We start from the raw sequence: 23,819 nt of genomic DNA on the forward strand, positions 1-23,819 counted from the left end.
TTTGCCCTCTTGAGCATCCCTGATTATAATCGCTCAACCATTGGTGGCCGTGACTCCAGTTGCCTGGGCCCCAAGCTCTGGAACTCCCTGCCTAAACCTCTTCATCTCTCTACCTCTCTTTCTTCCTTCAAGACGCTCCTTAAAACCGACCTCTCTGACCAAGCCATGCCCTAAATTTTCCTTATGCGGCTCGGTGTCAAACTTTTAAAAATCACAAAACACTCCTGAGAAGCGCCTTGTTAAAGACGCTATATAAATACAAGTTTTTGTTTTGTTGTTGTAGTGACCTCTTGTGTGGCACCTAATCGAATGCATTTAAAAAAATCTAAATACATCACATCCACTGGTTCCCCTTTATCTACCCTGCTAATTACATCCTCAAAAAACAGATTTGTCAAACACGATTTCCCTTTCACAAATCCGTGTTGACTCCACCCAATCATGTTATGATTTTCTAAGTGCTGGCATGGCAGTAGGCTGGATGTTTGAGATTCTTTGATCCGAAGAGGTGCTCCCCTGATTGATGGTCCGTCTCCTTCTCTCCTTCCAGCTCGACTGCACTGCTGTTCACTGGGCCTGCCGTGGTGGGAGGCTGGAGGTGCTGAAGATCCTGCAGGGCAATGGAGCCACTGTGAACATGAATGACAAGGTGAGCGGTACGTCGCCGTGCGCCCCGGCTGATTCCGGCGGAAGAGGTGAGCGCGGTGCCCTAAGGTCGAACGCCATGCACTGAGCGAGCCCATCTCAACCGGGGAAAGTACTGGTCATGACACAACTGGCCTTGGCAGCCTGGTGTGAGGAGGTGCAAAAGCTAATCAGTCCTGCTCCCGATCACCATCCAATGGCCTGTGCTGGCAAGTGCATGTGTGTTAGGGGTTGCCAACCCTGCAGTGTTGCTTCCAATCAGGCGAGTGCGCCACACTTTAGAGCAGAAAAAGTGCCTTCTACAGTGTGCTATCACATAAAACCATCATGGGCCACCCCAGCCTGCGAGTGACTGGTGAATGTTTGGTGCGGAGGTGCAACGGGAGATCGTGGCGGAGTTGCAGCAAGTGTTTGTGGCGGAGGAGTAGCGAATGTTTGTGGTGAAGGAGCGGCGAGTGTTTGTGGCGGAGGAGCGGTGAATGTTTGTGGCGGAGGAGCGGTGAGAGATCGTGGCGGAGGTGTGGCAAATGAGGGTACGGGGCACAGAAGAATAGAGGGCCCAGGGGCAGCACGGGCCAGCCCACACTGCGATATGCGCGTGCACTAGGTCCGTGCAGCAGAGCTGGTCTCCAGTCGTCTTGGTTAACCCTTGCCATTGGACAAAGGCTGCGTTCTGTCAAGCCCGTGTGGTGACTGCTGTGCAACGGTCACCGCACGTTAAAAAAGTCCACGCACAGGCATCTTCCACCCCCTCAATCAGGACTGGAACATCGGGTCCTTCATTGAAACTGTTGTGTATCTGTAAAGCATGCACTCCCATGTTCCGCCACCAGGGAGCCATCCCCTGAAGTCCCAAGGGATCCCAGCATGTTCCTGATGTTGGGGAGGTCCAGAACCAGGGGACATAGTCTAGGGATGGCGGGTAGGCCATTTGGGACTGAGATGGGGAGGGACTTCTTCACTCGGGGAGTTATTGGCCTGTGAGGTTCCCTTCCGCAGAGAGTTGTTGATGCCAGTTCATTGGATATGTTCGGGAGGGAGTTGGATATGGCCCTTGCGGCTGGGGGGGTCGGGGGGTGTGGAGGGAGAGCGGGAGGGGGGCACTGAGGTGAATGATCAGCCATGATCTTATTGAATGGTGGTGCAGGCTCAAAGGGCCGAATGGCCGACTCCTGCACCTATTTTCTATGTTTCTATGTGCCAGCAATCTGAAGGTCAGGAAGTGGCGAGCTACATCGCCAAGCTAAGGCGACTTGCAGGACAATGTGAGTTTGATGGCTACCTGGAGCAGATGCTCAGAGACTTTTTTGTACTGGGCATTGGCCACGAGACCATCCTACGAAAACTTTTGACTGTAGAGACACCGACCCTTAGTAAGGCCATTGCGATAGCACAGGCGTTTATGTCCACCAGTGATAACACCAAACAAATCTCTCAGCACACAAGTGCTAGCAATGTTCATAAATTAACTGGAACTGTGTTTGCGAGCAGAAATGTACAGGGCAGAAACCACGAGTCTGCAACTGTCAGCAGGCCTCAGGTGACCCAGATGACTCACAGTCCGCAACAAAGGATGAATGCAAGGCAATTCACACCTTGTTGGTGTTGTGGAGGCTTCTATTCAGCCTATTCAGGCCACTTCAAAGGGTGTGTTTGCAAGAGCTGTGGAACAATGGGGCACCTCCAACGAGCTTGCAGACGAGCTGCAAACTCTGCAAAATCTGCTAACCATCACGTGGCAGAGGAAGATCGGTCCATGGTGGATCAAAGCAATTTCGAGCCTCAGAGAGAGGAGGCAGATGCTGAAGTACACGGGGTGAACACATTTTCGACGAAATGTCCACCTATAATGCTAAACGTAAAATTTAATGGCTTACCCATAGCCATGGAACTGGACACTGGTGCCAGCCAATCCATCATGAGTAAAAAGATGTTTGAGAGACTGTGGTGCAACAAGGCATTCAGACCAGCCCTGAGCCACATCCACACGAAACTGAGAACGTACACCAAAGAGCTTATCACTGTCCTGGGCAGCGGCATGGTCAAGGCCACCTACGAGGGCACGGTGCACAAACTGCCACTCTGGATTGTCCCGGGCGATGGCCCCACACTGCTTGGAAGGGGCTGGCTGGGCAAAATCCGCTGGAACCGGGATGACACCCGAGCGTTATCACATGTCGATGAGGCCTCATGTATCCAGGTTCTGAACAAATTTCCTTCCCTTTTTGAGCTAGGCATTGGAAATTTTTCTGGGGCGAAGGTCCCAGAGGCACGACCCATTCACCACAAGGCCCGAGCGGTACCTCACATGATGAGGGAGAGAGTGGAAATCGAGCTGGACAGGCTGCAACATGGGGACATAATTTCCCCAGTGGAATTCAGCGAGTGGGCCAGCCCGATTGTTCCAGTACTCAAAAGTGATGGCACGGTCAGGATTTGCGGCGATTATAAAGTAACTATTAATCGTTTCTCGCTACAGGACCATTACCCGCTACCTAAGGCAGACGACCTATTTGCGACGCTGGCAGGAGGCAAGACGTTCACCAAGCTCGACCTGACTTCAGCCTACATGACGCAGGAGCTAGAGGAGTCTTCGAAGGACTTCACCTGCATCAACACGCACAAGGGACTGTTCATCTGCAACAGATGCCCGTTTGGAATTCGGTCAGCTGCAGCGATCTTCCAGAGAAACATGGAGAGCCTACTCAAGTTGGTACCACGCACGGTGGTTTTTCAGGACGACATATTGGTCATGAGTCGGGACACTGTCGAGCACCTACAAAACCTGGAGGAGGTCCTCCAGCGACTGGATCGCGTAGGGCTGCAGCTGAAGAGGTCGAAATGCGTCTTCATGGCAATAGAAGTGGAGTTTTCGGGGAGAAAATTCGCGGCGGACGGCATTCGGCCCACAGACGCCAAGACAGAGGCTATCAGGAGCATGCCCAGGCCACAGAACGTCACGGAGCTGCGGTCGTTCCCGGGACTCCTCAACAATTTTTGGTAACAATTTAAGCACCCTCTTAGAGCCCCTACATGTGTTATTGCGTAAAGGTGAGAAATGCACACGAGGCCCATACTTGAGAGAAGGTCACTCTGTGACCAGTAACCTTTATTAGCCAGCACTGAAGTGAAGAAGGTGGGTGGAGCTACCCCTTTTATACCTGAAAGTCCAGGTTAGGAGTGTCTCCCACAAGTTCACCACCTAATGGTCAGTGTACAACTTAGGTCAGTTTATACATGGGTTACAATGACAGTTGAATACATGACATCACCTCCCCCCCAAAGTCTTATTGGGATCACAGGTTAAGTCTCTCTGGTGGTTTACGCTCCCTTGTAGAGTGCCTGAGTTGGGGCTGTGGTTGTTGGGCGCTGACTTGAGTGTCTACTGTTTGCGGTGCCTCAGGCCTGTTGAAATGCAAGAGCCAATCAAGCCGTTCCAGCGGCGAAAGGACGAGCTGTCCATTCAGGCAGACTGCCTGTTGTGGGGTAACCGTGTAGTGCTACCCAAAAAGGGCAGGGAGACGTTCATCTCGGATCTCCACAGCACACACCCGGGTATAGTAATGATGAAAGCGATAGCCAAATCCCACGTGTGGTGGCCCGGTATCAACTCTGACTTAGAGTCCTGTGTACGGCAATGCAGCTCAGTTGAGCAACGCGCCCAGAGAGGCACCACTAAGTTTGTGGTCCTGGCCCTCCAGACCATGGTCGAGGATCCATGTCGACTATGCGGGCCCGTTTCTCGGTAAAATGTTCCTGGTGGTGGTGGACGCTTTTTCAAAATGGATTGAATGTGAAATAATGTCAGGAAGCACCGCCACCGCCACCATTGAAAGCCTGAGGGCCATGTTTGCCACCCACGGCCGGCCTGACATACTGGTCAGTGACAACGGGCCATGTTTCACCAGTGCCGAATTTAAAGAATTCATGACCTGCAATGGGATCAAACATGTCACCTCGGCCCCGTTTAAACCAGCCTCCAATGGGCAGGCAGAGCGGGCAGTACAAACCATCAAACAGAGCCTTAAACGGGTCAAAGAAGGCTCACTTCAAACCCGCCTGCCCCGAGTACTGCTCAGCTACCGCACGAGACCCCACTCGCTCACAGGGGTGCCTCCGGCTGAGCTACTCATGAAAAGGACACTTAAAACCAGACTCTCGCTGGTTCTCCCAACCTGCATGATCAGGTAGAGAGCAGGCGTCAGCAACAAAATGTAAACGATGGTCGTGCCACTATGTCACGGGAAATTGATCTGAATGACCCTGTGTATGTGCTAAACTATGGACATGATCCTAAGTGGATCGCGGGCACGGTGATAGCTAAAGAATGGAGTAGGGTGTTTGTAGTCAAACTAGACAATGGACAAATTTGCAGAAAGCACCTGGACCAAACGAGGCTGTGGTTCACAGACTGCCCTGAACAACCCACAGCAGACACCACCTTTCTCGAGCCCACAACACACACCCAAAGGATCAACGACACCACCCCGGACCAGGAAATCGAACCCATCACGCCCAACAGCCCAGCAAGGCCAGGCTCACCCAGCAGCCCTGCAGGGCCAACAACACGCCAGCCCAGCGGGGGCACAGCCAACACACCAGAACAGATATTTGTACCGAGGCGGTCCACCAGGGAAAGAAAGGCTCCCGACCGCCTCACCTTGTAAATAGTTTTCACTTTGACTTTGAGGTGGAGTGATGTTGTGTATCTGTAAAGCATGCACTCCCATGTTCCACCACCAGGGAGCTCATCCCCTGAAGTCCCAAGAGATCCCAACAACCCTTGGGAGCACTGTATATAAGCCGACCCCCTAAGGCCTGTTCCTCACTCTGGAGTGTCTTATTAAAGACTGAGGTCACTGTTACTTTAACCTCCCTGTGTGCAGTCTCATCTGTGTTAGGAACACAATAGAAACATCTGTGAACTCATGTGGAAGCGAGTCATCCTCGTTCGAGGGACCGCCTATGATGATGGGTTACCCTGGGGTCTCCAGGAATTGACGATTAATCGCGAGGACACGGCTGCGAGCAAAATCCCAGGAGAAAAATCATCGGGACAGTAAAAAAAAAAATTGGGCTGGATTTTCGGTTGTCTAACGCCAGAGGGGGCATCAATGCGAGCGTTGGAGTTTAACGATCGAGCGTGCAGCTTTTAGCGCCCCAACGGAAAATTCACCGGGAACGCAAACCACTAGCGCCCGGCTGCTGACCATCACTCTGATCCTGACGTCAGTTCTGTTGCAATGCCCACGCTTACGCCCCGGTCGGTAAATTTGGTGCGGCCACCTCATTGAGCGCCCGCCAAATACAACGTCTGGAAAAAACAGTCGGTCCAGGCTTGCAGAGTCGTTAACTGACGGCTACTTAAAGGGATGAGGAAGCGCTTCCCTCGGGAGGTTACAGTCAGTGCAACGTTTACACACAGCACGGTGCATGAGCCTCCGAGTTTACATAATAGTACAAGTTGAAAACAAGAGATTTTGAAAACTTTAATTTAAGACTCGGCTTTTCCCGGGATCTGATTCTGAGTTCCGCGCATGCGCAATGGGACCGCAAAATGTACCCACCAAGCTTTCATTATCGCCCACCCCCCCAGCTCTGGTGTGTAACAACTGATCTAGTGCCCCTGTCAGCTCTTCGATCGATTCTGACGAATTTCTGGGCAGGAGGCACGAACCTTTTTCAAGGCGCTAAAAGTTCCGCTCCACCTGGATTAACGCTATAACAGAGGCACGGCCGAATTTCTCCCCCTTTGTGTTTTTATTCATTTTGTTTATTAGTTCTAAAAATATCAGAGAATGGATGGGAGGGGAAGGCTGTTTGGCAGTTAAATTCATCCAATCGGGCAGTGAAAAGTCAATCAGGAAGTGGCGATTAAGTGACGCCAAGCTCGTGTTTTTAAAAGCCTGATTATTGCAGAAGGAAGCGAACAACAAAAGATATAAAGAAAGACCTGGATTTATATAGCGCCTTACATGGTCACCGGACGTCCCAAAGCGCTTTACAGCCAATGAAGTACTTTTTGGAGTGTAGTCACTGTTGTAATGTGGGAAACGCGGCAACCAATTTGCGCACAGCAAGCTCCCACAGACAGCAATGTGATAATGATCAGATAATCTGTTCTTGTTATGTTGGTGGAGGGATAAATATTGACCCCAGGACACCCGGGGATAACTCCCCTGCTCTTCTTCAAAAGATCTTTTACATCCACTTGAGAGAGCAGATGGGGCCTCGGTTTAACATCTCATCTGAAAGACGGCACCTCCGACAGTGCAGCGCTCCCTCAGCACTGCACTGAGAGTGTCAACCTAGAATTGTGTGCTCAAAACTCGAGTGGGATTTGAACCCACAATCTTCTGCCCCAGGGTTGAGAGAGTGCTGCCCACTGAGCCACGGCTGACACAGGCATGCACTTCGCAAGAGGGGTTGGAGGACAATCAGGAGTGGGAACATTGAATGGCCCTTTCTGAGCCAAGGGGTTGTATTGCCCATTAACTGCCCCTGCACAAACAACAACAACAACAACTTGTACTTACTTATGTAGTACCTTTAATGTAGTGAATTGTCCCAAGGCGCATCACAGGAGAATTAAAAGATAAAAAATTTGACAACGAGTCACAGAAGTAGAAATTTGCGTAGATGACCAAAAGCATGGTCAAAGAAGTAGGTTTTATGGAGCTTTTCGAAGGAGGAAAGAGAGGTAAAGAGGCGGGGAGTTTTAGGCAGGGAGTTCCAGAGTTTGGGCCTAGGCAACAAGGCACGGCTGGCAGGGATGCTCAAGAGGGCAGAATTAGAGGAACGCAGACATCTCAGGGGGGTTGTGGGGCTGGAGGAGATTACAGAGATAGGGAGGGGCGAGGCCATGGAGGGATTTGTAAACAAAGTGAGAATTTCGAAATCGATGGCGTTGCTTAACCGGGAGCCAATGTAGGTCAGTGAGCACAGGGATGATGGGTGAGCGGGACTTGGTGCAAGTTAGGACACAGACAGCTGCGATTTAGATCACCTCTAGTTTACGTAGCCAGGAGTGCGTTGGAATAGTCAAGTCTGGAGGTAACAAAGGCGTGGATGAGGGTTTCAGCAGCGGAAGAGCTGAGGCAAGGGGCGGGGAAGGGCGATGTTACGGAGATGGAAATAGGCGGTTTTAGTTATGCTGCGGATATGTGGCCGAAAGCTCATTTCAGCAAGAATTAAAGCGTGGACCAGCTGATCAATACTGCTCTACCAGGCGATGCTTGGACCCAATAGATTTCAAGTAATTTGGCAAAAGAACCAGAGGGGGAGATGAGGAAAATTATTTTTTACACAGCGAGTTGTTGTGATCTTGAATGCACTTCCTGAGAGGGCGGTGGACGCAGATTCAACAGTAACTTTCAAAAGAGAATTGGATAAATAGTTGAAGGGAAACAAATTGCAGAGCTGTGGGGAAAGAGCGGGGGGGGGGAGTGGGACTAATTGGATCGCTCTTTGAAAGAGCCAGGACAGGCACGATGGGCCGAATGGCCTCCTTCTGTGCTGTACGATTCTAATGGGGAATGGGTGGTCTGCTGGTTAGGATGATATTCGAGGGGATCTGCAAAGGGATATAGACAGGCTAAGTGAATGGGCAAAAATTTTGCAGATGGAGTAAAATGTGGGAAAATGTGTGGTTATCCACTTTGGCAGAAATAATGGAGAAGCAAATTATAATTTAAATGGAGAAAAATTGCAAAGTGCTGCAATACAGAGGGACCTGGGGGTCCTTGTGCATGAAACACAAAAAGTTAGTATGCAGGTACAGCAAGTAATCAGGAAGGCAAATGGAATGTTGGTCTTTATTGCAAAGGGGATAGCGTATAAAAGTAGGAAAGTCCTGCTACAACTGTACAGGGTATTGGTGAGGCCACACATGGAGTACTGCGTATACTTTTGGTCTCCGTATTTAAGGAAGGTCATACTTGCATTGGAGGCTGTTCAGAGAAGGTTCACCAGATTGATTCCGAAGATGAGGGGGTTGACTTATGAAGATAGGTTGAGTAGGTTAGGCCTATACACATTGGAGTTCAGAAGAATGAGAGGTGAACTAATTGAAACTTATAAGATAATGAGGGGGCTTGACAAGGTGAATGCAGAGAGGATGTTTCCACTTATGGGGAAATTAAAACTAGGGGACATAGTCTTAGAATAAGGGGCCGCCCATTTAAAACTGAGACGAGGAGAAATTTCTTCTCTCAGAGTGTTGTAAATCTGTGGAATTCTCTGCTCCAGAGAGCTGTGGAGGTTGGATCATTGAATATATTTAAGGTGGAGATGGACAGATTTTTGAGCGATAAGGGAGTAAAGGGTTCTGGGGAGCGGGCAGGAAAGTGGAGCTGAGTCCATGATCAGATCAGCCATGATCTTATTGAATGGCGGAGCAGGCTCGAGGGGCCAAATGGCCGACTTCTGTTCCTATTTCTTATGTTCTTAAGTTATTCATTTGACCACTGTATGCTTACTGACCCTTCCTTGGATTGCAGCTGCTGAGTACACCTTTGCACGTTGCCACCAGGACAGGACATGTCGAATGTGTAGAGCACCTCCTAGCTTGTGGCATCAAGATCAACGTCAAGGACCGGGTAAAGTTGACTCATTTTCTCCCTTCTTCAACAGCACCTCCCAAACCCGCGACCTATACCGCCTAGAAGGACAAGGGCAGCAGGCGCATGGGAACACCACCACCTCAAAGATCCCCTCCAAGTCACACACCATCCTGACTTTAACAAAGAAAGACTTGCATTTATATAGCGCCTTTCACGACCACCGGAGGTCTCAAAGCATTTTACAGCCAATGAAGTACTTTTGAAGTGTAGTCACTGTTGTAATGTAGGAAATGCAGCAGCCAATTTGCACACACAAGCTCCTACAAGCTCCTGAGAGAGCAGACGGGTTAACGTCTCATCCGAAAGACAGCATCTCCGACAGTGCAGCACTCCCTCAGCACTGCACTGGGAGAGTCAGCCTAGATTTATATGCTCAAGTTTCTGGAGTGGGACTTGAATCCACAACCTTCTGACTCAGAGGCGAGTGTGCTACCCACTGAGCCACAGCTGACACTTGGAAATATATCGGCCGTTCCTTCATCGTCGCTGGGTCAAAATCCTGGAACTCTCTCCCTAACAGCACTGTGGGAACACCTTCACCACACAGATTGCAGCGGTTCAAGAAGGCAGCTCACCACCACCTTCTCAAGGGCAATTAGGGATGGGCAATAAATGCCGGCCTTGCCAGCGATGTCCACATCCCAAGAATGAATTTTTAAAAAAGATCACACACTTCTTGTCGCCGCATAATCGACTCTCAGGACTCTGATGACACCACTCTCATACGGACCTTCAAAGAGGCTCAGTATAGTATCAATTCTGTCGTCCGACCCCTCACTGATCCTAGCCCCTGGGACTGCCCCTAAAGAGTGGGCTGCTCCTCTCGTAGCTCAGCTGGTCAAGGCATTGAACCACATGGTCAAGGAAGATCCACAGGTTGGTGCTGAGGTAGTGGATCTCAGCCCATACAGTGGTAAGATCCAATTAACACCAACAACTTATATTTTTTAGTGCCTTTAATAAAAGATCCCTAGGTGCCCCACAGAAACATTCTGGAAAAACAATATTGATACCAAGTCACATATTAAGACAGGTAACCAAAAGCTAGGTCAAAGAGATAGGTTTTATGGAGCATCTTAAAGGAGGCAGAGAGGCGGAGAGGTTTAGGGAAGGAATCCCAGAGTCTGGGGCCCAGGCAGCTGAAGGCATGGCCACCAATGGCGGAGCGATGGAATTGGGGGATGATCAAAAGAGCAGTACTAGAGAATGCAGAGCTGTAGTGGGGTTGTAGCACTGCAGGAGATTACAGAGATAGGGAGGGGCAAGGCCATGGAGGAATTTGAAAAAAAGGATGAGAATTTTAAAATCGAGGCAATACTTAACTGGGAGCAGGTAAAAGCGAAGAATCGAGTCGCAGAAAGAACTACATCGAATTTACCGCCGGAAACAGGCCCAACTGATCTATTCCAGTGTTTATGCTCCACATGAGCCTCCTCGCTCTAATTACCTCTGCAGCTTCACCAGCCTTATCAACCCCTCCCCCCCTCCCCCAATACCCTCCACTCCACTCCCATCCTTTGGATGAGTAAACCGAGGCCCTGTCTGCTCTCTCAGGTGGGCATAAAAGATACCATGGCCATTATTTCGAAGAAGAGCAGCAGAGTTATCCCCAATGTCCTGGGGCCAATATTTATCCCTCAATCAACATAACAAAAACAGATAATCTGGTCATTATCACATTGCTGTTTGTGGGAGCTTGCTGTGCGTAAATTGGCTGCCGCGTTTCCCACATTACAACAGTGACTACACTTTGAAAGTACTTAATTGGCTGTAAAGCGCTTTGGGATGTCTGGTGGTCGTGAAAGGCGCTGTAGAAATGCAAGTCTTTCTTATTCCTACCCTGCCCCCACATTCCTGTAGTCCCTTCTCCCTCAGGTGTGCATCGAACCTCCCGTTAAATGACATTGATGCTCTCCGCTTCAATCACCCCATGTGGCAGCGAGTTCCAAAAAAATGAGTCTAATTGACAGTAAAAGTTTTTTTGAAATAATGTTAGGTATCGGCTGGATGATGTATGTAGAGATTGTCTCAGTCAAGCAAAGTAATGGTGTTAGGAAGAAAAAAGGGTGATTAAAAGGTCGAGCACATGCATTTGAAAAATGGAGGGGTGAAAACAGGTTGGAAATGGCAGGAATTGAGTTACAAATAAGGTGCTGACTGCCTTTTATTGTCTGTTCTACAGGAGGGTGACACAGCATTGCATGACGCAGTCCGCCTTAACCGGTACAAGATAACAAAACTGCTCATTTTGCAGGGAGCCAATTTGAGGGCCAAAAATGCGGTAAGTATTGCCGTCGGGATCTTTCAAATTGAGGAAGTTCGAGGTCCAAAATCAGGGTGCAGGTTGACTATTCCAACGCACTTCTGGCTGGCCTCCCATGTTCTACCGTACGTAAACTAGAGGTCATCCAAAACTCGACTGCCCCCGTGTCCTAACTCGCACCAAGTCCCGCTCACCCATCACCCCGCTGTGCTCGCTGACCTACATTGGCTTCGGGTTAAGCAACGCCTCGATTTCAAAATTCTCATCCTTGATTTTAAATCCCTCCATGGCCCTCGCCCCTTCCTATCTCTGTAATCTCCTCCAGCCCCAAACCCACCGAGATGCCTGCACTCTACTAATTCTGCCCTCCTGAGCATCTCTGATTATAATCGCTCAACCATTGATGGCCGTGCCTTCTGTTGCCTGGGCCCCAAGCTTTGGAACTCCCTGCCTAAACCTCTCCACCTCTCTACCTCTCTTCCTCGTTCAAGATGTTCCTTAAAACCTACCTCTTTGACCAAGCTTTTGGTCACCTGCACTAATTTCTCCTTATGCAGCTCGGTGTCAAATTTTTTGTCTCATAACACTCCTGTGTCCTGTGAAGCGCCTCGGGACATTTTACTACATTAAAGCTGCTATATAAATACAAGTTGTTGTTGTTGAATCACCAAGAGCTGGGGAGGAGTTGGTGTCAATGAAGAATAAGTGGCTGGGTGAGGCCGAGTTTAGGTTTTGTGGATTGTAAGAGGAGGACTGAGGGAGGAAAAGACCACACTTCTGAGACCCTGGATGGAGGAGTTGGAGATGGTGTTGAGTGTCTTTCTCTCAACGTACCGGGGATGCTGGGAGCAGGCAGAGGATGTAGTACAGATTGGCTGTGGAAGGTTTGGGTTCCCGATCCTCCACTGCAAAGGCAGCAAGTCCAATGCCTCCCCGTGCCCACCCCAAATCTGGGGGCCAGGGTAATTCGCATACGGAGGGGCTGCCCACACCATTTGCGGTGTTACTGGGGCAGTAGTGCGGACACACGTCCGCCGGGATCTGGTCTCCGCACACTGGGGGCAGTTGAGAGCGAACCAGTTGGAATTTCTGATGGACGACGTCAACCTGTCATTCACACATTTTCTGGCAACCCTCAATAGATCCAGCCACAGCTCACATGACTCACGAGGAAGCATCTTTCTGGAGATCAGAGTGTGAAAGGTTGGAGATCAGAGTGCAAAAGGTTGGAGGTTGTAATGAATGCACCTCCGAGTATGCTCACAGGTTTGTAGAGCTGTTGCATTGTAAGTGGTTCAGCCAGTCATCTTGTTGTGTGTAGAAGAGCTCCACGAGGCTGAGTACTGTGAGCTAAACTTAGTGCGACCTTAGTCTTCTTTATTACAACTCCAGAGTGCCTAAACAACATGGCAGACAACATTTTATACTGGCCCTGCACTTGTATGCAGGTGACCATTAGGACTCCAACAGTCGCGCCCTCTGGTGGCAAGTATTACATAGTTACATACATAACATCACTCCTCCCCACCCCCCCAAGTTATTTACAAGTTGAGACGACCCGGAGCCCTGGTTGATCATAGAAACATAGAAACATAGAAAATAGGTGCAGGAGCAGGCCATTCAGCCCTTCTAGCCTGCACCGCCATTCAATGAGTTCATGGCTGAACATGAAACTTCAGTACCCACTTCCTGCTTTCACGCCATACCCCTTGATCCCCCGAGTAGTAAGGACTTCATCTAACTCCCTTTTGAATATATTTAGTGAATTGGCCTCAACTACTTCCTGTGGTAGAGAATTCCACAGGTTCACCACTCTCTGGGTGAAGAAGTTTCTCCTTATCTCGGTCCTAAATGGCTTACCCCTTATCCTTAGACTGTGACCCCTGGTTCTGGACTTCCCCAACATTGGGAACATTCTTCCTGCATCCAACCTGTCCAAACCCGTCAGAATTTTAAATGTTTCTATGAGGTCCCCTCTCACTCTTCTGAACTCCAGTGAATACAAGCCCAGTTGATCCAGTCTTTCTTGATAGGTCAGTCCCACCATCCCGGGAATCAGTCTGGTGAATCTTCGCTGCACTCCCTCAATAGCAAGAATGTCCTTCCTCAAGTTAGGAGACCAAAACTGGACACAATACTCCAGGTGTGGCCTCACCAAGGCCCTGTACAACTGTAGCAACACCTCCCTGCCACTGTACTCAAATCCCCTCGCTATGAAGGCCAACATGCCATTTGCTTTCTTAACCGCCTGCTGTACCTGCATGCCAACCTTCAATGACTGATGTACCATGACACCCAGGTCTCGTTGCACCTTCCCTTTTCCTAATCTGTCACCATTCAGATAATAGTCTGTCTCTCTGTTTTTACCACCAAAGTGGATAACCTCACATTTATCCACATTATACTTCATCTGCCACGCATTTGCCCACTCACCTAACCTATCCAAGTCACTCTGTAGCCTCATAGCATCCTCCTCGCAGCTCACACTGCCACCCAACTTAGTGTCATCCGCAAATTTGGAGATACTACATTTAATCCCCTCGTCTAAATCATTAATGTACAATGTAAACAGCTGGGGCCCCAGCACAGAACCCTGCGGTACCCCACTAGTCACTGCCTGCCATTCCGAAAAGTACCCATTTACTCCTACTCTTTGTTTCCTGTCTGACAACCAGTTCTCAATCCACGTCAGCACACTACCCCCAATCCCATGTGCTTTAACTTTGCACATTAATCTCCTGTGCGGGACCTTGTCGAAAGTCTTCTGAAAGTCCAAATATACCACATCAACTGGTACTCCTTTGTCCACTTTATTGGAAACATCCTCAAAAAATTCCAGAAGATTTGTCAAGCATGATCTCCCTTTCACAAATCCATGCTGACTTGGACCTATCATGTCACCATTTTCCAAATGCGCTGCTATGACATCCTTAATAATTGATTCCATCATTTTACCCACTACTGAGGTCAGGCTGACCGGTCTATAATTCCCTGCTTTCTCTCTCCCTCCTTTTTTAAAAAGTGGGGTTACATTGGCTACCCTCCACTCGATAGGAACTGATCCAGAGTCAATGGAATGTTGGAAAATGACTGTCAATGCATCCGCTATTTCCAAGGCCACCTCCTTAAGTACTCTGGGATGCAGTCCATCAGGCCCTGGGGATTTATCGGCCTTCAATCCCATCAATTTCCCCAACACAATTTCCCGACTAATAAAGATTTCCCTCAGTTCCTCCTCCTTAATAGACCCTCTGACCACTTTTATATCCGGAAGGTTGTTTGTGTCCTCCTTAGTGAATACTGAACCAAAGTACTTGTTCAATTGGTCTGCCATTTCTTTGTTCCCCGTTATGACTTCCCCTGATTCTGACTGCAGGGGACCTACGTTTGTCTTTACTAACCTTTTTCTCTTTACATACCTATAGAAACTTTTGCAATCCGCCTTAATTTTCCCTGCAAGCTTCTTCTCGTACTCCATTTTCCCTGCCCTAATCAAACCCTTTGTCCTCCTCTGCTGAGTTCTAAATTTCTCCCAGTCCCCAGGTTCGCTGCTATTTCTGGCCAATTTGTATGCCATTTCCTTGGCTTTAATACTATCCCTGATTTCCCTAGATAGCCACGGTTGAGCCACCTTCCCTTTTTTATTTTTACGCCAGACAGGAATGTACAATTGTTGTAATTCATCCATGCGGTCTCTAAATGTCTGCCATTGCCCATCCACAGTCAACCCCTTAAGTATCATTAGCCAATCTATCTTAGCCAATTCATGCCTCATACCTTCAAAGTTACCCTTCTTTAAGTTCTGGACCATGGTCTCTGAATTAACTGTTTCATTCTCCATCCTAATGCTGAATTCCACCATATTATGGTCACTCTTCCCCAAGGGGCCTCGCACAATGAGATTGCTAATTAATCCTCTCTCATTACACAACACCCAGTCTAAGATGGCCTCCCCCCTAGTTGGTTCCTCGACATATTGGTCTAGAAAACCATCCCTTATGCATTCCAGGAAATCCTCCTCCACCGTATTGCTTCCAGTTTGGCTAGCCCAATCTATGTGCATATTAAAGTCACCCATTATAACTGCTGCACCTTTATTGCATGCACTCCTAATTTCCTGTTTGATGCCCTCCCCAACATCACTACTACTGTTTGGAGGTCTGTACACAACTCCCACTAACGATTTTTGCCCTTTAGTGTTCTGCAGCTCTACCCATATAGATTCCACATCATCCAAGCTAATGTCTTTCCTAACTATTGCATTAATCTCCTCTTTAACCAGCAATGCTACCCCACCTCCTTTTCCTTTTATTCTATCCTTCCTGAATGTTGAATACCCCTGGATGTTGAGTTCCCAGCCCTGATCATCCTGGAGCCACGTCTCCGTAATCCCAATCACATCATATTTGTTAACATCTATTTGCACAGTTAATTCATCCACCTTATTGCGGATACTCCTTGCATTAAGACACAAAGCCTTCAGGCTTGCTTTTTTAACACCCTTTGTCCTTCTAGAATTTTGCTGTACAGTGGCCCTTTTTGTTCTTTGCCTTGGGTTTCTCTGCCCTCCACTTTTCCTCATCTCCTTTCTGTCTTTTGCTTTTGCCTCATTTTTGTCTCCCTCTGTCTCCCTGCATAGGTTCCCATCCCCCTGCAATATTAGTTTAACTCCTCCCCAACAGCACTAGCAAACACTCCCCCTAGGACATTGGTTCCGGACCTGCCCAGGTGCAGACCGTCCGGTTTGTACTGGTTCCACCTCCCCCAGAACCGGTTCCAATGCCCCAAGAATTTGAATCCCTCCCTGCTGCACCACTGCTCAAGCCATGTATTCATGTACGCTATCCTGCGATTCCTACTCTGACTAACACGTGGCACTGGTAGCAATCCCGAGATTACTACTTTTGAGGTCCTACTTTTTAATTTAGCTCCTAGCTCCTTAAATTCTTTTCGTAGGACCTCATCCCTTTTTTTACCTATGTCGTTGGTACCAATGTGCACCACGACAACTGGCTGTTCTCCCTCCCATTTCAGAATGTCCTGCACCCGCTCCGAGACATCCTTGACCCTTGCACCAGGGAGGCAACATAAGATCCTGGAGTCTCGGTTGCGTCCGCAGAAACGCCTATCTATTCCCCTCACCATCGAATCCCCTATCACTATCGCGCTCCCAATCTTTTTCCTGCCCTCCTTTGCAGCAGAGCCACCTACGGTGCCATGAACTTGGCTGCTGCTGCCCTCCCCTGATGAGTCATCCTCCCCAACAGTACTCAAAGCAGTGTATCTGTTTTGCAGGGGGATGACCACAGGGGACCCCTGCACTATCTTTCTTGCACTGCTCTTCCTGCTGGTCTTCCATTCCCTATCTGGCTGTGGACCCTTCTCCTGCGGTAAGACCAACTCACTACACGTGATACTCACGTCATTCTCAGCATCGTGGATGCTCCAGAGTGAATCCACCCTCAGCTCCAATTCCGCAACGCGGACCGTCAAGAGCTCGAGGCGGATACACTTCCCACACACGTAGCGCCCAGGGACACCGGAAGTGTCCCCGAGTTCCCACATGGTACAGGAGGAGCATATCACGTGACCGAGCTCTCCTGCCATGCCTTAACCTTAGATACACTTAAATTGGTAATAACAATGTTGCAGTTCACTTACTGATATAAAAAAGAAAAGAAAAGCTACTCACCAATCACCAGCCAATCACTTACCACATTGGCTGTGACGTCACTTTTTGATTACTTTCTACTTCTATTTTGCTTTCTCTCCCGCTGTAGCTGCACCGGTAAGCCTTTTATAGGCCGCTCCCCTCTCACCAACTGCTGCTGGCTCTCGATCTCCCGCTGGGCCTTTTATAGGCCGCTCCCCTCTCACCAACTGCTGCTGGCTCTCGATCTCCCGCTGGGCCTTTTATAGGCCGCTCCCCTCTCACCAACTGCTGCTGGCTCTCGATCTCCCGCTGGGCCTTTTATAGGCCGCTCCCCTCTCACCAACTGCTGCTGGCTCTCGATCTCCCGCTGGGCCTTTTATAGGCCGCTCCCCTCTCACCAACTGCTGCTGGCTCTCGATCTCCCGCTGGGCCTTTTATAGGCCGCTCCCCTCTCACCAACTGCTGCTGGCTCTCGATCTCCCGCTGGGCCTTTTATAGGCCGCTCCCCTCTCACCAACTGCTGCTGGCTCTCGATCTCCCGCTGGGTCTTTTATAGGCCGCTCCCCTCTCACCAACTGCTGCTGGCTCTCGATCTCCCGCTGGGCCTTTTATAGGCCGCTCCCCTCTCACCAACTGCTGCTGGCTCTCGATCTCCCACTGGGCCTTTTATAGGTCGCTCCCCTCTCACCAACTGCCGCTGGCTCTCGATCTCCCGCTGGGCTTTTGATAGGTCGCTCCCCTCTCACCAACTGCCGCTGGCTCTCGATCTCCCGCTGGGCCTTTTATAGGCCGCTCCCCTCTCACCAACTGCCGCTGGCTCTCGATCTCCCGCTGGGCCTTTTATAGGTCGCTCCCCTCTCACCAACTGCCGCTGGCTCTCGATCTCCCGCTGGGCCTTTTATAGGCCGCTCCCCTCTCACCAACTGCTGCTGGCTCTCGATCTCCCGCTGGGCCTTTTATAGGCCGCTCCCCTCTCACCAACTGCTGCTGGCTCTCGATCTCCCGCTGGGCCTTTTATAGGTCGCTCCCCTCTCACCAACTGCCGCTGGCTCTCGATCTCCCGCTGGGCCTTTTATAGGCCGCTCCCCTCTCACCAACTGCTGCTGGCTCTCGATCTCCCGCTGGGCCTTTTATAGGCCGCTCCCCTCTCACCAACTGCTGCTGGCTCTCGATCTCCCGCTGGGCCTTTTATAGGCCGCTCCCCTCTCACCAACTGCTGCTGGCTCTCGATCTCCCACTGGGCCTTTTATAGGTCGCTCCCCTCTCACCAACTGCCGCTGGCTCTCGATCTCCCGCTGGGCCTTTTATAGGCCGCTCCCCTCTCACCAACTGCTGCTGGCTCTCGATCTCCCGCTGGGCCTTTTATAGGCCGCTCCCCTCTCACCAACTGCTGCTGGCTCTCGATCTCCCGCTGGGTCTTTTATAGGCCGCTCCCCTCTCACCAACTGCTGCTGGCTCTCGATCTCCCGCTGGGCCTTTTATAGGCCGCTCCCCTCTCACCAACTGCTGCTGGCTCTCGATCTCCCACTGGGCCTTTTATAGGTCGCTCCCCTCTCACCAACTGCCGCTGGCTCTCGATCTCCCGCTGGGCTTTTGATAGGTCGCTCCCCTCTCACCAACTGCCGCTGGCTCTCGATCTCCCGCTGGGCCTTTTATAGGCCGCTCCCCTCTCACCAACTGCCGCTGGCTCTCGATCTCCCGCTGGGCCTTTTATAGGTCGCTCCCCTCTCACCAACTGCCGCTGGCTCTCGATCTCCCGCTGGGCCTTTTATAGGCCGCTCCCCTCTCACCAACTGCTGCTGGCTCTCGATCTCCCGCTGGGCCTTTTATAGGCCGCTCCCCTCTCACCAACTGCTGCTGGCTCTCGATCTCCCGCTGGGCCTTTTATAGGCCGCTCCCCTCTCACCAACTGCTGCTGGCTCTCGATCTCCCACTGGGCCTTTTATAGGTCGCTCCCCTCTCACCAACTGCCGCTGGCTCTCGATCTCCCGCTGGGCTTTTGATAGGTCGCTCCCCTCTCACCAACTGCCGCTGGCTCTCGATCTCCCGCTGGGCTTTTGACAGGTCGCTCCCCTCTCACCAACTGCCGCTGGCTCTCGATCTCCCGCTGGGCTTTTGACAGGTCGCTCCCCTCTCACCAACTGCCGCCGGCTCTCGATCTCCCGCTGGGCTTTTGACAGGTCGCTCCCCTCTCACCAACTGCCGCCGGCTCTCGATCTCCCGCTGGGCTTTTGACAGGTCGCTCCCCTCTCACCAACTGCCGCTGGCTCTCGATCTCCCGCTGGGCTTTTGACAGGTCACTCCCCTCTCACCTACTGCCGCTGGCTCTCGATCTCCCGCTGGGCTTTTGACAGGTCGCTCCCCTCTCACCAACTGCCGCTGGCTCAGTCTAAGTTCAAACCATGGTGTGTGTGAGTTAGCCGGACCATTGCTGCACTGCACGGCGGCTGGTCTGACCAGACTGTCAGGAACGGTGGGTTCATCCTCGTGATTGACAGCGAGGTCGATTGCTGGTTGGGTGTGTGTTGGTGGATCGTCGATGGTGATGTCCTCTTCAAGTCATTCCTGGTTGTCAGTAAATCGCAATTTGGTCTGATCTAAATGCTTTCTGCACGTTTGGCCATTTAACAGTTTGATTATAAACACCCTATTTCCTTCCTTGGCCAAAACAGTGCCAGCAACCCACTTGGGACCATGAACGTAATTCAGGACAAACACAGGGTCGTTAACATCAATGTCACATGAAACAGCCGCGCGATCGTGTTACATGTTCTGCCAGTGTCATCGGCTTTCCACGTGATCATTAAGATGTGGGTAGACTAGGGAGAGCCTGGTTTTGAGGGCTCTCTTCATTAATAAGAATAAGAACATAAGAATTAGGAACAGGAGTAGGCCATCTAGCCCCTCGAGCCTGCTCCGCCATTCAACAAGATCATGGCTGATCTGGCCGTGGACTCAGCTCCACTTACCCGCCCGCTCCCCGTAACCCTTAATTCCCTTATTGGTTAAAAATCTATCTATCTGTGATTTGAATACATTCAATGAGCTAGCCTCAACTGCTTCCTTGGGCAGAGAATTCCACAGATTCACAACCCTCTGGGAGAAGAAATTCCTTCTCAACTCGGTTTTAAATTGGCTCCCCCGTATTTTGAGGCTGTGCCCCCTAGTTCTAGTCTCCCCGACCAGTGGAAACAACCTCTCTGCCTCTATCTTGTCTATCCCTTTCATTATTTTAAATGTTTCTATAAGATCACCCCTCATCCTTCTGAACTCCAACGAGTAAAGACCCAGTCTACTCAATCTATCATCATAAGGTAACCCCCTCATCTCCGGAATCAGCCTAGTGAATCGTCTCTGTACCCCCTAGTATATCCTTCCTTAAGTAAGGTGACCAAAACTGCACGCAGTACTCCAGGTGCGGCCTCACCAATACCCTGTACCGCTGCAGCAGGACCTCCAGGGGAATCCTGGTCAGAGAATGGGGTTGCGTCCGATAACTGAGCAGAATGCGAGACAAGCGGGTCTGCAGGGAGCCGTCCATCACACGTTTCATGCACTGCTTGATTGTTTGGACTGCCCGCTCTGCTTGACCGTTAGGCGCGGGCTTAAACAGAACAGACCTGACATGCTTGATGCCATTGCGGGTCATAAACTCATTGAATTCCGAGCTGGTGAAACACGATCCGTTGTTGCTGACAAGGACGTTGGGCAAGCCATGGGTGGCTTTCAATGGTGGCTGTGGACGTGCTGGATGACATGATTATGCATTCAATCCATTTGGAGTAAGCGTCCACAACTACTAAAAACATCTTTCCTAGAAAGCAGCTGGCAAAATCTACATGGATCCTGGACCACAGTTTGGAGGGCTTTGACCACAGACTCAGTGGAGCCTTCCTTGGTGCATTGCTCAGTTACGAGCAAGTGTTGCACTAATGCATGCATGACTCCAAGTCTGAGTCAATGCCGGGCCACCAAACATGCGACCTGGCAATTGCCTTCATCATGATAATGCCTGGGTGGGTATTGTATTGGTCGTGTATAAAGGTTTCCCTGCCTTTTTTTGGCAAAACCACACAATTACCCCATAAGAGACAATCCGACTGGATGGACATTTCATCTTTCCGATGGTGAAATGGCTTAATTTCATCTTGCATTTCCCCGGGAACGGCCAACCAGTTCCCATTTAGGATGCAACTCTTTACTAATGATAGCACAGGATCCTGGCTGGTCCAGGTCCTGATCTGGCGAGCTGTGACGGGTGACTCCTCGCTCTCAAAAGCATCCATGACCAGTAGCAAGTCTGCGGGCTGCACCATTTCAACCCCAGTGGTGGGTAATGGTAGCCGGCTGAGAGCATCGGCTGTTTTCAGTGCCTGGTCTATGGCGGATAACATAGTCATAAGCGGATGTTAGTGCCCATCTTTGGATGCGGGGCAAAGCATTGGTATTTATACCTTTGCTCTCTGAAAACAGCGAAATGAGCGGCTTGTGGTCAGTTTCAAGCTCAAACCGAAATCCAAATAGGTATGGGTGCATTTTCTTAACCCCATATACACATGCTAACGCCTCTTTCTCGACCATAATATAGGCTCTCTCAGCCTTAGACAGACGTCTAGATGCGTATGCAACCAGTTGGAGGTTGCCCGATACATTGGCTTGCTGTAACACACAGCTGACCCCGTACGATAAGACATCACAAGCTAGCACTAAACGTTTACATGGATCATAGTGTGCAAGTAACTTATTTGAACATAGCAGGTTCCTGGCCTTCTCAAAGGCTGTGTCTTAAGGTTTGCCCAACCCAGTTGTCACCCTTATGTAGCAACATGTGCAAAGGCTCTAACAACATGCTCAACCTGGGTAGAAAGTTACCAAAATAGTTGAGGAGACCCGTCACATTCTGTGGTCTGGGTGCATTCTTAATGGCCTCTGCCTTTGAGTCCGTGAGCCTGATGCCGTCTGCTGCAATCTTTCTCCCTCAAAATTCGACTTCTGGCGCCTGGAAAACATACTTGGAGCTATTTCAGCCTGAGTCCCACTCTGTCTAGGCGACTTAGAACCTCTTCCAGGTTGTATGGATGTTCGATGGTGTCACGACTAGTGATCGGGATGTCGTCTGAAACATAACGGTGCGCGGAACAGATTTCAGCAAACTGTCAACGTTTCTCTGAAAAATGGCTGCAGCCGAGTGAATCTCAAAAGGGCACCTATGGTATATAAACAGCCCTTTGTGTGTGTTGATGCACTTCAGTCTTTTCGAAGATTCAGCCAGCTCCTGTGTCATGTAGGTGGAGGTTAGGTCCAACTTGGTGAACGACTTCCCCGCGCTAACGTTGCGAACAGATCATCCGCTTTGGGCAGCAGGTACTGGTCCTGTAGTGAGACTCGGTTGATCGTTACCTTGTAGTCTCCGCAGATTCTGACCGTGCCATCGCTTTTCAACACCAGAACAATTGGACTGACCCACTCGTTGAACTCGACTGGCGATATGATTCCTTCGCATGGAGCCTGTCCAGTTCGATCTCGACTTTCTTCCTCATCATGTACGGAACCGCCCGAGCCTTGTGATGGACGGGCCGTGTATCGGGCCCTAGATGGATCTGTACCATGGCGCCTGTGAAGTTGCCGATGCCTGGTTCAAATAGCAAGGGAAACTTGCTCAGCACTTGAGCACACGAGGCGTCAATGAAGATAGTGCTTTGATGTCGTTCCAATTGCATCTAATCTTTTCTAGCCAGCTTCTGCCGAACTGCGTTGGGCCATTGCCTGGAACAATCCACAATGATAGGTCATGCACAGTTCCATCATATGATACCTTCACTGCCGCACTTCTAATGACAGGTATGAGCTCTTTGGTGTAGGTATGCAGCTTTGCATTAATCGGGCTCAGTTTGGGCCTTTGTGCTTTATTGCCCCACAATTTCTCGAAAGCCTTCTGGCTCATTATTGACTGATTCGCACCCGTGTCCAACTCCATGGATACTGGAACTCCATTAATTTGACTTTCAGCATTATAGGAGGGCTCTTGGTGGTGAAGGTATGTACCCCATACACTTCTTCCTCGGGTTGAGTTGCCTGTGCTGTGTGATCCGTGCCGGATCGATCATCCTCTGCCACGTGGTGTGTCGCAGCATGTTTGCACATTCGCTGGAGGTGCCCCATCATTACGCAGCCTTTGCACACGTAGTGCTTGAATTGACATTGATGGGCCCGATGATTACCCCCGCAGCGCCAACACGGTGCTAATGGATTCACATTCACCCCCGATGGCGGACTCTGAGTCATCACAGGTCTTGCAGCCGCAGACATATAGGCCCTGCCAATGCAGTTCAGCCTGCTAGCGACGTCATTTTCTGCACAGTACTTGCCGGTGAGCTTCGATGTTGAGAAGATATCTGTTTGGTGTTATCGTCCGTGGCCGTGCATGCCTGGGCAATCGCGATGGCCCTGCTCAGGTCTAGGGTTTCGGCAGCCAGCATAAAAAAGTCCCGCAGCATTTGCCCCAACGCAGCTTCAAAATCGCAAGGTCCCGCGAGGTGTCTCGGAGCGATGATGTTTGTAAAAACGATACCTGGCCATGAGGATACTCTCCTTCGGCTTGAGGTGGTCCCGAACCAGCGTGCACAACTCTGTATAT

At 50.3% G+C, this 23,819-nt stretch overlaps 1 protein-coding gene across 1 annotated transcript in view; it reads left to right on the plus strand.

Moving 5' to 3' along the window:
- The window catches only part of ankrd2 (ankyrin repeat domain 2 (stretch responsive muscle)), a 52,019-nt gene that overhangs the window by 26,291 nt on the left and 1,909 nt on the right, over positions 1-23,819 (plus strand). Inside the window, exons 6-8 of the mRNA XM_070874942.1 lie at positions 551-649; positions 9,144-9,242; positions 11,449-11,547. Of these exons, the coding sequence (XP_070731043.1) occupies positions 551-649; positions 9,144-9,242; positions 11,449-11,547 (297 nt within the window). The remainder of the gene's footprint in view (positions 1-550; positions 650-9,143; positions 9,243-11,448; positions 11,548-23,819) is intronic.

This window comes from Pristiophorus japonicus, chromosome 3 (assembly GCF_044704955.1).
Source record: "Pristiophorus japonicus isolate sPriJap1 chromosome 3, sPriJap1.hap1, whole genome shotgun sequence".
Taxonomy (NCBI): Eukaryota; Metazoa; Chordata; class Chondrichthyes; family Pristiophoridae; genus Pristiophorus; species Pristiophorus japonicus.